The following is a 15,158-nucleotide window of genomic DNA, read 5'->3' as shown; positions in this document are numbered from 1 at the left end:
CACAAAAAACTGAGGTCAGCTTTTGCATTTTAATTTTTAATTTATTTCCTTCACAACCAACAAGTAAGAATGCCCCCAGAAAGAACTCCCAATTGTCCAAAAAGGTGGGCATCAGTAAAGCCTTGTGACATCATAAACTGAATTTTGTATAGACCGCCCTGCTATCCAGGTTGGCCGCCCGCATAAGTGCATCTCAACTCCTCGTTGCTTCTTGATAACATTTGCTGATCTTGCTGGATGTGCATTCAGCGGGCCTTGCTCCTCAGTTCCTCTTCTCTCCCTTCACCTCTCACACGAGGTCGGTCTTCGCGACGAGCAGTTCCTGTAAATAATTCTAACAGAAAGAACTCCCTATTGTCCAAAAGGGTGGGCATCTAAAAGACATGAAAAGCACAAGACATCTCCCTACATACCCTGCCTGGCCTTGAACCGATTATCTAGGATTATGAGTTTTGAGCCGTGAGTAGGTGGAGGATGTGAGCATTGAGTAAACAACTAAAGCTTTCATTGAAGCATTTTGTATTTAAAATGAGTGTGGATGAGGCTTCACCCCACAAACATATTTGTTTATCCATCCATCCATTTTCTGAGCCGCTTCTCCTCACTAGGGTCGCGGGCGTGCTGGAGCCTATCCCAGCTGTCATCGGGCAGGAGGCGGGGTACACCCTGAACTGGTTGCCAGCCAATCGCAGGGCACATAGAAACAAACAACCATTCGCACTCACAGTCATGCCTACGGGCAATTTAGAGTCTCCAATTAATGCATGTTTTTGGGATGTGGGAGGAAACCGGAGTGCCCGGAGAAAACCCACACAGGCACGGGGAGAACATGCAAACTCCACACAGGCGGGGACGGGGATTGAACCTGGGTCCTCAGAACTGTGAGGCTGACGCTCTAACCAGTCGCCCACCATGCTGCCCATATTTGTTTATATTTCAATAAAATGTACACATTACAGGTAAAACATTTTTAAACAGTTTGGATATGATTTATTGTTGTCTCATTTCATTTACACCTGTAAACTTAAAATCTTAGCAGGGTGTGTTTACTTTCAAACCATTGTATGAAGTGATTAAAATAATGTACGGTGGACCCCTGCATACTCGCGGTTCAGCACCCATGGACTCACCTATTAGCAGATGTTTTTTTTCAGTTTTTCCCATTTTTCTTTCTTTTTTCGGGAGAACCAACCACAAAAAAGCTTAATAGCACTTTATCCCCGCTTATGAAGATGTTGAGGTTCACTCTCGTAGTGACCAGGTTGGATAAAATTAGAAATGAGCTCATCAAAGGGACAGCCAAGGTTCGATGTTTTGGAGACAAAGTTAGAGAGAGCAGACCTCGATGGTTTGGACACGTTCAGAGGAGAAATAGTGAATATATTGGTAGAAGGATGATGAGATTGGAGCTGCCAGGCAAGAGAGCTAGAGGAAGACCAAAGAGAAGGTTGATGGATGTCGTGAGGGAAGACATGATGGCAGTTGGTGTTCGAGAGGAGGATGCAGGAGATAGGCTTACATGGAAAAGGATGACGCGCTGTGGCGACCCCTAACGGGACAAGCCGAAAGGAAAAGAAGAAGATTCAAGAATTGTTTGTGTTTAAAATAAATAATAAATACAAGTTTTTTCAATGTAATTAAAATGGGCAACAATTATCCACAGATTTTTGCGTGCTGTACCGGTCCCTATGCCCCACAAATAGTGGGGGTCCATTTTAGTTTGTATAAGTATTATATTCTTCACTACCAATATTCCCTTTGGCATTTCTGCATAGACAGCTGTTCTCAGAATACGCAACTGAGATCTGTAGCTCTTTTGTTTTTTCTTCTTCAAAATGTTAATAGTGAAAATAATACATTTAAACACTTATTTAGCATTTCCATGATTTTTATTTGAAGACATGCCAAACATTACACCAGTTTCAATACAGTTCGTATCAGATTATAATTTATAATTATTATTTTAGTCTTCAATGACAGTCCCCTAATTTATTAGATTGTGTTCATTACCGTTAATAAACATCACAACACCCAAATTAAATGTGAGTGTATTTCTGTCATCTGGGGGTAAAAAAACAAAAACAAAAAAAATCATCCAAAGGACATCCTACACAATATTTTGTTCTAAGAGTCGTACATCAAACTCAAATCTCAAGCTGCAGCAATGGAGTCATTGTCCAGCTCTTTGCCCTGTGGCTGCAATTAAAGACAAAACAGTGATCATTTAAAACACATGTTGTACATCATCAAATTCAAACAACAGGAAATGAGTGAGGTGTTTTACTCAGTATTATGTATACAGGCACATCTCAACAAATCAGAATTAGAAAACTTTATGTACTTCTGGAGTCCAAGTCAAAAACTCATATTATATACATTCAATAAACTATTTTATGATTTTATTTATTATTTTGATGATTTTAGCTTACAGCTAATAAACCCCTACGTTTTACCATCTCCAAAAAATTAGAATGTTACATAAGAAACAGTAAAAAATATTTTAATATTTGTTTTTCTTGTTTTGAATGAATCTGTATAATTTATAAGTTTGACTTTTGAAAGTTTAATGCTGAAACACAATTACCTCTCCTAAAGTATTCTAATGTGTTGAGATGCACCTGTACACGTCAGCCATAAGAGCATAATCAGTCTTCACCAGTAATATTGACTTTATTACAGTGGTAGCCGACAGATGGGGGCAAAATATTTGGTCACAAGTTAAAATAAAATTTTCTTTTAAGTCAAAAAAAGAAAAAAAAAAACATGCTCTCGTGCACGGATCTCAGCAGATTGATGTTGACACTAAAGTAAACGGGTCATGATCCCACCCACCACTGTCCATGTATAGAAAAAAAGCAGACGTATAAAATATGATGTTATGGCTATTCCGCAAATCAACACATGCCTTACCTTGATAAAGATACGATGGGGGAGGAAACGTCTGAGGTTGTATGCATTGGTTGTACAGCGAGACATGCTGATGCTGAGTTGTGGTAATGTTTGGTAACCCGCAATCAGCGGATAATAGTTATACAGCATCTGTTGCTTTGAACCAGGAAGTATACGGAGATGCACCTGCACACAACAGGAAAAAAATTGTGAGGATGAAGAGTGAAGAGACACTGATTGGAAGACAGACAACCCAACTCCTTGTTTTTGCCTCAGAAAATACTATTAGGGGATCGATGTTTAAGCAAAGGTTTGACTGTCCATTAAGACAAACCTTGGAGGGTGGAATGTTCCATTAATGCCATATTGACTGAAAAGGTATTTGCCCATTTTCTGATGTTTTTGTATATTTATCACACGTTGATAATCAAGCCAACTTTAATATATCACAAAGTCAACCGAAATAAATACAATATGCAGTTTCTAAAGGATTTTATATATTAAAGAAAAAAAGTGACAAATTGCCACCCTTCTTAGATATGACGTATGCTACAAAAGAGGCATCATGTCAAAATCCAAAGAAATTCAAGAATGTGAGAAACGTGGGAGAAATTAATCAACCCAACTTTATACTGTATAGCGCTTTCACAACAGTCGCCGCTGTACACAAAACCTAAAATAATAACCACACACGACGACCAAAACTGTTCAATGCCCGATCTTTTATCTTTATGTGTGGGGTCTTTAGCAGATAACAAATATTTTAAGAGTGGAAAAATCTTTGTGTGTGCCAGGCGTAACATATAGTGCATACAGAAAGATTGGTTCAATTCCGTCGTCCCATTTAGACGTCTCTCTTGCTTCAGTTTACTTTTTAGCGCCAACTCTCATCCCTCTCTATAGCTCCTCTTGGACGCATTCAGCTCCACGAACGAATCTCGTTATCAAACTCCATCAGTCTGGGAAACCTTCCAAAAAGTTAAACTTTTATCTTGTTGGTCCACAGAATACTAGTCTTGGGGATCATCAATTCATACTTTCCACGTGTTTGCAGCGTGCGCCTTGGTCCATGTGATGTCAGTATCATACAGCACAGCTAAACACAGTAATCACAATCTGTTGAACAGGGTCACATGTCTGGCTTTGTGGTGTTTGGGAATGTGCACAATGTAATTTGCCCAGTTGGTGAGTATTTCACATGTCCCTTATTTTAAAAAATCAATTATTGTAAATCTTAGAACATTCTTTTTGTTTTCCGTTTCAGAAGTGCTCAATTCAAATAAAATAGGAAAGACTGCAGCACGCTGGATAACACCTGAAACATACTCCATCAACAAGAGGAGATACAGTTTGTGAGACAGATTTAAGAACAAATATTTTCATGCGATCACTGAAGAATATACACACGAGAAACATACTCGGCCATGGCTTAGAGTTAGGGTTATTTTTGCTAAAAAAAAAAAATGTTCAGTTAAAAAAAAGGATTATAGTATTGCAGTTGTATTTTACATGGCTCTATTGATTGAAATACATCTTTGTGTTTCACAAACGAAAATAGTTTGGTCATTTAAATTATGCAATTTTGTTTAATTGGTAATGACGTAATCCTTAACAAGCAGAGTTAAATGAGTGTGGAATATTTTTTTCAAATGAGGGATCTTAAGGTACATTCAACATAAATCATTTCGGACATTCAACAACAACAAGCCGTGGTTCACTGCTAAACTTAAGCAGCTTCGCCAAGCTAAGGAAGATGCATATCAGAGCGGGGACAGGGCCCTGTATAATCGAGCTAGAAACCAGCTTACTAAAGAAATTAACATTGCAAAGAGGATCTATGCAGCAAAGTTGGAAAAACAGTTTAGCGCAAAAGACTCTAAATCAGTCTGGCGTGCATTCCAATCATTGACTAATTACAAGCGACGATCCCCCCAAGCTGAGAACAATAGCACACTAGCCAACGACTTGAATACCTTCTATTGCAGATTTGAAAAGGACAGTTTCACTCCACACACCCACCCGGCCGCACCCGCGACCACAACCACACCTCTGACTTCTGCGTTAACCATCCATGAACAGGATGTGAGACGCATCTTCAAACAACAGAAGATTAACAAAGCAACAGGACCGGACCATGTGTCCCCATCCTGCCTCAAAGTCTGCGCGGACCAGCTCGCTCCAGTCTTCACTCAGATCTTTAACAGATCTTTGGAAATGTGCGAAGTTCCATCCTGCTTCAAACGCTCCACCATCATTCCAGTCCCCAAGAAACCTGCAATCTCTAGTCTGAATGACTACAGGCCTGTCGCTTTGACATCTGTGGTCATGAAGTCCTTTGAACGTCTCGTGCTGGACCACCTCAAGAGTGTCACAGGTCCCCTGCTGGACCCCCTGCAGTTTGCCTACCAAGCGAACAGGTCTGCGGATGATGCAGTCAACATGGGACTGCACTTCATCCTAGAACACCTCGACAGTGCAGGGACCTACGCGAGGATCCTGTTCGTGGACTTCAGCTCAGCGTTCAACACCATCATCCCTGAACTCCTTTCAACCAAGCTTCTCCAGCTCAGCGTCTCACCTGCCATCTGCCAGTGGATTTACAGCTTTCTGACGGGCAGGACACAGCAGGTCAGGCTGGGGGAGGCCACCTCATCCACATGCAGCATCAGCACTGGGGCGCCCCAAGGTTGTGTCCTCTCTCCGCTGCTCTTCTCTCTCTACACGAACGACTGCACCTCAGCGAACCCGACTGTCAAGCTCCTGAAGTTTGCAGATGACACCACTGTCATCGGCCTCATCAAGGACGGTGACGAGTCTGCATATCGACAGGAAGCGGAGCGGCTGGAGCTGTGGTGCGGCCGACACAACCTGGAGCTGAACACGCTCAAGACGGTAGAGATGATCGTGGACTTCAGGAGGCATCCTTCGCCACAGCTGCCCCTCACGTTGTCCAGCTGCCTTGTGTCAACCGTCGAGACCTTCAAGTTCCTGGGAATTACAATCTCTCAGGACCTGAAGTGGGCGACCAACATCAACTCCGTCCTCAAAAAGGCCCAGCAGAGGATGTACTTCCTGCAGCTTCTGAGAAAGCACGGCCTGCCACCGGAGCTGCTGAGACAGTTCTACACAGCGGTCATCGAATCGGTCCTGTGTTCTTCCATCACAGTCTGGTTTGGTGCTGCTACAAAAAAGGACAAACTCCGACTGCAACGGACAATCAAAACTGCTGAAAGGATTGTCGGTACCCCCCCTACCCACCATTGAGGACTTGCACGCTGCCAGAACTAAGACAAGGGCGTGCAAAATCCTCTCGGACCGTCTGCACCCCGGTCACCAGCTCTTCCAGCTCCTTCCCTCAGGTAGGCGCTACCGATCAACGCAAACTAGAACTAGTAGACATTCCAACAGCTTCTTCCCTCTTGCGATCAACTTCTTAAACACCTAACCTATAATTCCATTACAACAAGCTGGCAATTTTTTGACTTGAGTTCGTTGTCACATTTCTGTGGGGCCAATTATGTATTACTTGTGCACTCACTGTAGTTGTCTCGCCATGCTGCACTATTTGCATATACTGGCCACTCATGCCAGAGTAGCATCTGCTCCATTTGCACACTGATTGAGGAGTATCTGTAACATTTGCACAACCGACATTGTCCCAGATGATCGCACTACCCGTCACTTTAAACCGCATACACTCCTTGAAGTCCCAGCGCCCTTTGCACAATGGCCATTGCACCGGACTATTGCAATATTAGTCGTTCGAACTGCTCTAAGTGCTAGAGGACTCTGCATCTTTTTGCACAATTGTTTTTTGTCAATGTCTTTATGTCCCCAAAGTGTTCTGTAAATTGACTGTTTGTTGTACTAGAGCGGCTCCAACTACCGGAGACAAATTCCTTGTGTGTTTTGGACATACTTGGCAAATAAAGATGATTCTGATTCTGATTCTGAAATACTATTCCATTCTATTAGGAGCTCAAATACATTGACAGTGCGGATGTTCAGTAAGAGAATGTGATTTTGTTTTACATATTTGAAGTGCATTAATAATATGTACTTTAAGCCATAGTCAAGTTACCTTTAAGTGAGTGAACGCATAAGGTTAATGCAAAAGTTCAACCTTAGTTAAGTAAAAAAAAAGAATAAATAAATAAAAAGTTTAAAGTTTACGCATACGATTGCATTGTTTTTGCTTAATTTATTCACATTGATTTGACATGGTAAACACACATAGAGAATTGTGCTTTGGACTTACCGAATCAAAATACAAGGGAAAAACTTGACGTAATGAAAAAACCTAAAGTTGACGTTTTTGGTGTGATTTTTTTTATTTTGTGTAAGAATGCTTGACTTAAGGAGGCTGTCCCTCACGCTGTCCAACTGCCTTGTGTCAACCGTCGAGACCTTCAAGTTCCTGGGAATTAGTCTCTCATGACCTGAAGTTGAAGACCAACATCAACTCCATCCTCAAAAAGGCCCAGCAGAGGATGTACTTCCTGCGGCTTCTGAGGAAGCACGGCCTGACACAGGAGTTGTTGAGGCAGTTCGACACAGCGGTCATCGAATCAGTCCTGTGTTCTTCCGTCACAGTCTGCTTTGGTGCAGCTACAAAAAGGGCAAACTCTGACTGTAACGGACAATCAAAACTGCTGAAAAGATTGTCGGTGTCCATCTACCTATCCTTGAGGACTTGCACGCTGCCAGAACTAAAACAAGACATGCAAAATCCTCTTGGACCCTCCCTATCCTGGTCACCACCTCTTCCAGCTCCTTCCCTCAGGTAGGCGCTACCAGTCAATTGACTGTTGTCGTACGAGAGCGGCTCCAACTACCGGAGACAAATTCCTTGTGTGTTTTTAACACACTTGGCAAATAAAGATGATTCTGATTCCTCAGTATTTAGTCGAAGCACCCTGTTGAGCTAATACAGCCATGAATCTATTTGGGAATGATGCAACCAGTTTTTCACACGTGGATTTGGGGATCCTCTGCCATTCCTCCTTGTAGATCCTCTCCAGTTCTGTCAGGTTGGATGGTGAACGTTGGTGGACAGCCATTTTTAGGTCTCTCCAGAGATGCTCAATTGTGTTTAGGTCAGGGCTCTGGCTGGGACATTAAAGAACAGTCACGGAGTTGTTCTGAAGGGACTCCTTTGTTATTTTAGCTGTGTGATTAGGGTCATTGTCTTGTTGGAAGGTGAACCTTCAGCCCAGTCTGAGGTCCGGAGCGTCGAGGATATCCCTGTACTTGGCCGCATTCATCTTTCCTTTGATTGCAACCAGTCGTCCTGGCCTGCAGCTGAAAAACATCCCCACAGCATGATGCTGCCACCACCATGCTTCACAGGTGATGAGCAGTGCCTGGTTCTCTCCACACATACCGCTTCGAATTAAGGCCAAAAAGTTCTATCTTGGTCTCAGACCAGAGAAGATATTTCTCACCATCTTGGAGTCCTTCAGATGTTTTTGGTTTAGCAAACTGCATGTGGGCTTTCATGTGTCTTGCGCTGAGGAGAGGCTTCTGTCGGGCCACTCTGCCATAAAGCCCCGACTGGTGGAAGGCTGCAGTGATGGTTGACTTTCTAGACTTTCTGCCATCTCCCGACTGCACCTCTGGAGCTCAGCCACAGTGATCTCTGGGTTCTTCTTTACCTCTCTAACCAAGGCTCTTCTCCCCCGATTGCTCAGTTTGGCCGGACGGCCAGCTCTAAGAAGGGTTCTGGTCATCCCAAATGTTTTCCATTTATGGATTATGGAGGCCACTGTGCACTTAGGAACCTTAAATGCAGCAGATTTTGTTTTTGTAACCTTGGCCACAATTCTGTCTCTTGAGCTCTTCAGGCAGTTCCTTTTGACCTCTCGCTCTGACATGCACTGAGTTGTGAAATGAAGTTGTAGAACCATCTCAAGAATGATCCAAAAAATGGACAGCACCCAAGTTAAATATATGAGTGTCACAGCAAACGGTCTGAATACTTATGGCTGTATGATATTTCAGTTTTTCTTTTTTAATGAATCTGCAAAATTTTCAACAATTCTTTTTTTTTTTTTTTTTTTTTTTCCAAAATGGGGTGCTGTGTGTACATTATGAGGAAAAATTATCTTTGATTATTTTAGCAAATGGCTGCAATATAACAAAGAGTGAAACATTTAAGGGGGTCTGAATACTTTCTGGACCCAGTGTATTTACCTTCTCTTCATAGACATAGAGGTTGTCCTAACTTTTGGAAGAATCTGTAATTCAAAGAATACACAAAAATGGTCAGAAATAGCCATATCCTTAATGTCAATTGATAGAATTTCAACATCCTTAGAGATGACCAGGTCTAAGATGTGACCTTGAGTGTGACTCCAAACTCCAAAAAGCTTCTCTACTGGTCCCAGCTCCGGCCCCTTTTATGACCGGAGCGGGTCAAAAAGGGGGGGTTTACCCCCACCCCCTCCTTTTCTACCACCTTTGCGAACACCGAGGGCTGGACTGCCTTTTGCCGTTATTTTTCCATTTTAGGATTATTTTGTGGTTTAAAACCAGTGGAATAAAATATTAATTATTGGATTGAAGATAACGAGACCATTTCCTCACCCTGCATTGTTCCACGCTCATCCGCTTTCATACCTGTAATGAATGTTTCAAATGTTGTGTGAAGATCATTACTATTTTCCCTGTGATGTTTGTAGTGTGGGGTGGAACATTTCATCTGGTTCAGTTAACAACATATTCGACGTTAGACATTCAAGTTTGCAGCAATGCAGTCACTAGTGGCGTTCATGTAAAGTTCTTAAAATATTAACTCCCAGTCGAGTCACAGACTGTCTTATGAACCCATGTCTGTAGTGTCGTACCGTCGCCCGTGGGTGTCTCTGTTGCCTGTTCCAACTCCCAAGTGGCAGTACACAACAGGGTGGAGGCGCATTTGTTGATGCATCCTTCGACTGGCGGTGAGTTAATTAACTTTGCGTCCGAGGGCGAACTCGGCATCCTTTGGTCTCCGCTTTGAAGCGCCAGGCAGCCGTGATTCACCTAGCGTCGGCATGGCAAAGCAAATGTCTGTGTTTTGATCCGTTTAGAGTCTGCGTCTGATGTTGCATTTAGTGCGAGGTAGTGCGAGGCTGGGGTACCGGGTGGCATTTTTTGCGTGGCATGTCCGCTACAATAGGTTGTAATGACATCATTAATCAACGTTGATTTATTACCCAGTGACTTGATATTGAAAAGAGCTAGTCTCGCAGAGATAACTGGAGACAATGGTTTGATAGAGTCACATTTTATCCTCACTAAGTTTGTAGTTCTACTTTTTTTGTGCCATATTTCTTTGACCAACTTTTTGTCCCTTGTAATTACAGGGATGAAAAAAGCCTGATCTCCACAGAGGTCTGACTTATTCTGGAAAAGACCGCACAGATAAGATTCTTCAAGCAAACATCTTAAAATTCTTGCTTGTAAATTAGCAATTTTTTTTTAATTTCAAGACTTGTTACTGTCTTAAAGGTGCAAGATTTATCAGCTAATTTTAAGAATTCCAGCCAAGCAAATTTTGCTTATCCCATTGGCACATTTGTTTGGGTTCAAAATAAGAAAATTTGACCAAATTTGAGGAAATGTTGTTTGTTTCTTGACAGGCTTTTTTGCAGTGTATTCACGATCAGTGGTTGCACATTGTATCTTCGTTTTAATTTTTCTCCTCTTCAGCCAAATATAAGAAACACAGGAGCTCTATCTTTTTGCTTCCTGCACCCGTATAGTGTTCTTGCTTGCTTTGCTCGCTCTCCCCTTTTGTTTACATTTTTCTTGCTGATAAGCTTGTTTTTCTTTCTCCTGAAGAAACCAGAAGCAGCGACTCCTTAATATTTTTAAACCTGTGGGACTGTACTTTTTGTAGATACAGTCAGTTGTGGCCATATTTCAACATTTTTCGATACCCCCTCACCATTCCGTGAGCGTGGCCTGCTAATTAGCACAAGTCTGCTATTAGCAGCAAAGACCAGTAACAAGATGCCTCCTCTTTTCCACTGAAGATTATCACAAACTTCTTCAGAAGATGGCAGTAATGGAGATGTAAATGCACCGCCTTGGGGAATGAAACCACCTTACCAACATCTCAAAGTGGTGGACAGGAGCAGGCTAACAGACAGGTAGTTAGCTTCATAAAGAGGGAAAATGTAAACTGTGGAAAAGGCAGTGGATCATCTCTGGAATTTACTGGGAACAAAGCCGAAAGATATGGGACAGCGTCCAAAAGGGAGAACAGAATACCAGCAGATTACTGAAGGATCGGGTTGGCCTGCACTGGGTGATTCTTAAACACCAAGAGAGCGGCCGTGGATGGTGGTTACAGCGAAGGGCAAGAAAAGAGGAACAAGCCAGTGCAAAACACAGACCTCCGACTAACAGATATGATCCACTGTTGCAAGACGCTAGCAAAGAACGCTCATCCCCCACCACCACTGAAAGGTATGAAACTAAAATCATACCACAACAGAAATAGCACCCAAACGCTAACAGTTGGTGATGGAGCTGTCAATGATGTAAAATGTTTTTGCAGCAAGAACACCACCAAAGTAGGGTGTTTTACCAACCACATGGTGTCTAATATCACTAAGAAAATCATGAAGATCACTAATGAGCAACCAACTGTTAAATCTGTCACGATACACATAGGGGCCCTGGATTTTGTCAAGCAGCAATCAGGGGCACAAACAAGATTTCATTTATCTCCTGACCAAAGCGTAATGTCTTGGAAATGAACATTTCAGCAGGCTCATGATTTTAAATAAATGGCATAAATAGATGTGTATTGCTCTATACGTGAGCTTCATTGACAATTTCTACAGACACCCCTACAAGGCAGACGGTTTCTGTCTAAATAAACAAGGGGTTAAGTTGCTGGCCGCCAGCATTTTTTACTATGTACATCAACTGCACGTAAGGAAAAGATTGGAATCGATGATGTGGCTGAAGGACAAGTGGCACAGGACTTTCCAGCTTCACCAAACCAATCGGAGGAGAAACAGATACAGCAGCTCTTGAAATATCACCCCCCAAATTAGAGCAAAGCCCAACACAAAACTGACTTTCATCTAGCCTAAATGACTCCTGGATTTCACTGACAAGATGAAGAACCTTGACAATGTTGGAATCCAACTCTCATCACATCCATATTTACCTCCCATCCCCCCTCAGCCGAAACCACAATCCACTAAGGTGCAAAGGGCACCTCTTCCACCCATGAAGAATCTTAACTGCGAGTCTGACTGATATGTACAGGATTATGGCTGCAAATCAGATATACACATTTTTCTCCAGAATAAGTCACACCCCTGTGGAGAGCAGGCATTTGTTTATCCCAGTAATTGCAAAGGTCAGAAAGTTGGTTAATGAAATGAGGCACAAAGAAAGTAGAGCTACAAGGTTAGTGAGGATAAAATGTCAACCTAACAAATTATTGTCTCCAGTTATCTCTGCAAGGTTAGCTCTATTCAATATCAGGTCAGGGTGTAATAAATCAACGATTAATGAAATCATTACGACCAATGATATAGACTTCTTGCTACTTAATGAAACATGATTAACAGAATGTACAGTCAGTTCATCTTTCCTTCGATTACAACCAGTAGTCCTTGTCCCTGAAGCTGAAAAACACCCCCACAGCATGAAGCTGCCACCACCATGCTTCGCTGTCGGGACTGTACTGGAGAGGTGATGAGCAGTGCCTGGTTTTCCCCACACATACCACTTAGAATTGAGGCCAAAAAGTTCTATCTTGGTCTTATCAGAGCAGATAACTTTATTTCTCCTTATCTTGGAGTCCTTCAGGTGTTTTTTTAGCAAACTCCATGCAGGCTTTCATGTGTCTTGCACTGAGGAGAGGCTTCCGTCGAGCCACTCTACCATCAAGCCCCAACTGTGGAGGGCTGCAGTGATGGTTGACTTTGTAGAACTTTCTCGCAAGCTCTAAGAAGGGTTCTGGTCGTCCCAAACAAGGATTATGGAGGCCACTGTGCTCTTGGGAACCTTAAGTGCAGCAGAATGTTTTTTGTAACCTTGTCCAGATCTGTGCCTTGCCACTTGCCGTTGTCTCTGAGCTCTTCAGGCATTTCCTTTGAGCTCATCATTCTCATTTGATCTGACATGCACTGTGAGCTGTAAGGTCTTATATAGACAGGTGTAGCTTTCCTAATCAAGTCCAATCAGTATAATCAAACACAGCTGGACTCCAATGAAGGTGTAGAACGATCTCAAGGATGATAAAGGAAATGGACAGCACCAGAGTTAAATATATGAGCGTCACAGCAAATGGTCTCAATACTTATGGCTGTGTGATATTTCATTTTCCTTTTTAATAAATCTGCAAAATTTTCAACAATTCAATTTTTTCTGTCAATATGGGGGGCTGTGTATACATTAATGGTGAAAAAAATGAACTTAAATTATTTTAGCAAATGGCTGCAATATAACGAAGAGTGAAAAATTTAAGGGGGTCTGAATACTTTCAGTACCCAGTGTAGATGTAGCACCATTCTAAATGAGGCTATACCAACAAATTTTAGCTTCTTGAATAAGTGTTGAAACGTTAAAATGTATGTTAACAATAGCATGGAAAACAAAAAAAATCAAAAGAACTCTGTCATACTGGACACATTTGACCTCTCAACATATAGAGTCCAACTCACACACAAGGTCACATCTTAGACCTAGTAATCTCAAAGGATGTCGATATTTCATCAATTGATATTGAGGACTTGGGTATTCCTGATCATTTTTGTGTTCTTTGAAATACAGATTTTTCCAAAAGTTCAGATAACCCCTGTGTCTATTTAGAAAAGGTACATATATTACCAGCGCTAAGTTTGTGGTGACCAGAGCTATGTCATCAACTGTGAATGCTAAGACATTTGATGAACTTTTAGATAATTTCACCTGGAAAATCTCAAATGTCATGGATGCTGGTGCTCCTATTAAAACTAAGACAACCTTGAACTGACATAAAATGAAGAAGCACTATGATGATAAAGGCCTCCAAATCAAAGTGTAGGACCTAAGTGGAGAAAATTCCAAATTAAATTTTACCCAAGACTTATTCGGGTGGACAACATTTCTCTGAAATAATAATATAGTAATAGTAATAACGCCGGCACGGTAGACGACTGGTTCCATTCCATCTGGTCGCACTTGCGTTGAGTGCCTGTTTTAATGCTCCCTCGAACACAGTCTCACTATAAGACTTGGTGGTTAAAAGTCACCATCTTTTTCACTGATTTAGTCAATCTCCGGCGGCACGGTGGCCGACTGGTTAGAGCGTCAGCCTCACAGTTCTGAGGACCCGGGTTCAATCCCTGGCCCCGCCTGTGTGGAGTTTGCATGTTCTCCCCGTGCCTGCGTGGGTTTCCTCCCACATCCCCAAAAGATGCATGAATTGGAGACTCTAAATTGCCCGTAGGCATGACTGTGAGTGCGAATGGTTGTTTGTTTCTATGTGCCCTGCGATTGGCTGGCAACCAATTCAGGGTGTACCCCGCCTCCTGCCCGATGACAGCTGGGTTAGGGTCCAGTACGCCCGCGACCCTAGTGAGGAGAAGCGGCTCAGAAAATGGATGGATGGATGGATAGTCAATCTCCACCACCTGCTGTCCTGTTTTGAAAAGAGAGTGCGGTGAAGAGAGAGCACAGTGTAGTGAGGAGGAGTCCAACTTGCAGTGTCTTTGGTCACCACTGGTGGTGATCATGTTCCATTAATGAGGAGTGAAGCGGGACCTCTCTGTAACACCGGAGGTCTCTTTCTGCGTTTGCTGACCGGCATCTATAGAGCTGATAAAAGAAGATCTGTTCCATTGTTTAACAGTCATCAATTTCTTTCCCCCAGTCACGTTGTGCGGGTCCTGAGGAGACTTCCAGACCTTCTGGGTCACTAAACACAACAGCAAATCAAAACACACAACAGCAAATAACTCATCACAACAACTAGTAACTAAACACAAAAGCAAATGAAAAATCACAACAGGAAATGAAAAAACAACAACATTAAGCTAGGGATAAGGGAGATAAGACTCATCGCTGATTGGATGAGAGGGAGGACTTGATTGGACGCTTTGACCATTATGTTATTCCGCATCTGGTGTGGTTTTTAAATGAGCATTACCGGTTATTCAAATTGCTATCAAATAATATTTTGACTTGGGACTGATGTAATCGTTTTATTTTGTGGCTCTGTGTTACATAACTACTGTGAAATTTCCTGCGCGGTCGACCACACTGGGTTTCGAACACCA

General features: G+C 42.3%; 1 protein-coding gene across 1 annotated transcript in view; it reads right to left on the bottom strand.

Annotated features, from left to right (window-relative positions):
* Positions 1–1,678: 1,678 nt before the first annotated feature.
* The window catches only part of trappc11 (trafficking protein particle complex subunit 11), a 172,304-nt gene continuing 158,824 nt past the window's right edge, over positions 1,679–15,158 (bottom strand). The window contains 2 exon segments of the mRNA XM_061685194.1: positions 1,679–2,196; positions 2,911–3,075. Of these exon segments, the coding sequence (XP_061541178.1) occupies positions 2,152–2,196; positions 2,911–3,075 (210 nt within the window). The 3' untranslated portion in view covers positions 1,679–2,151.

Source organism: Phycodurus eques, chromosome 9, assembly GCF_024500275.1.
Source record: "Phycodurus eques isolate BA_2022a chromosome 9, UOR_Pequ_1.1, whole genome shotgun sequence".
NCBI classification, from domain to species: Eukaryota; Metazoa; Chordata; class Actinopteri; order Syngnathiformes; family Syngnathidae; genus Phycodurus; species Phycodurus eques.
Note: the sequence above shows the minus strand (reverse complement) of the source record. Positions and strands in the feature narration are given on the sequence as shown.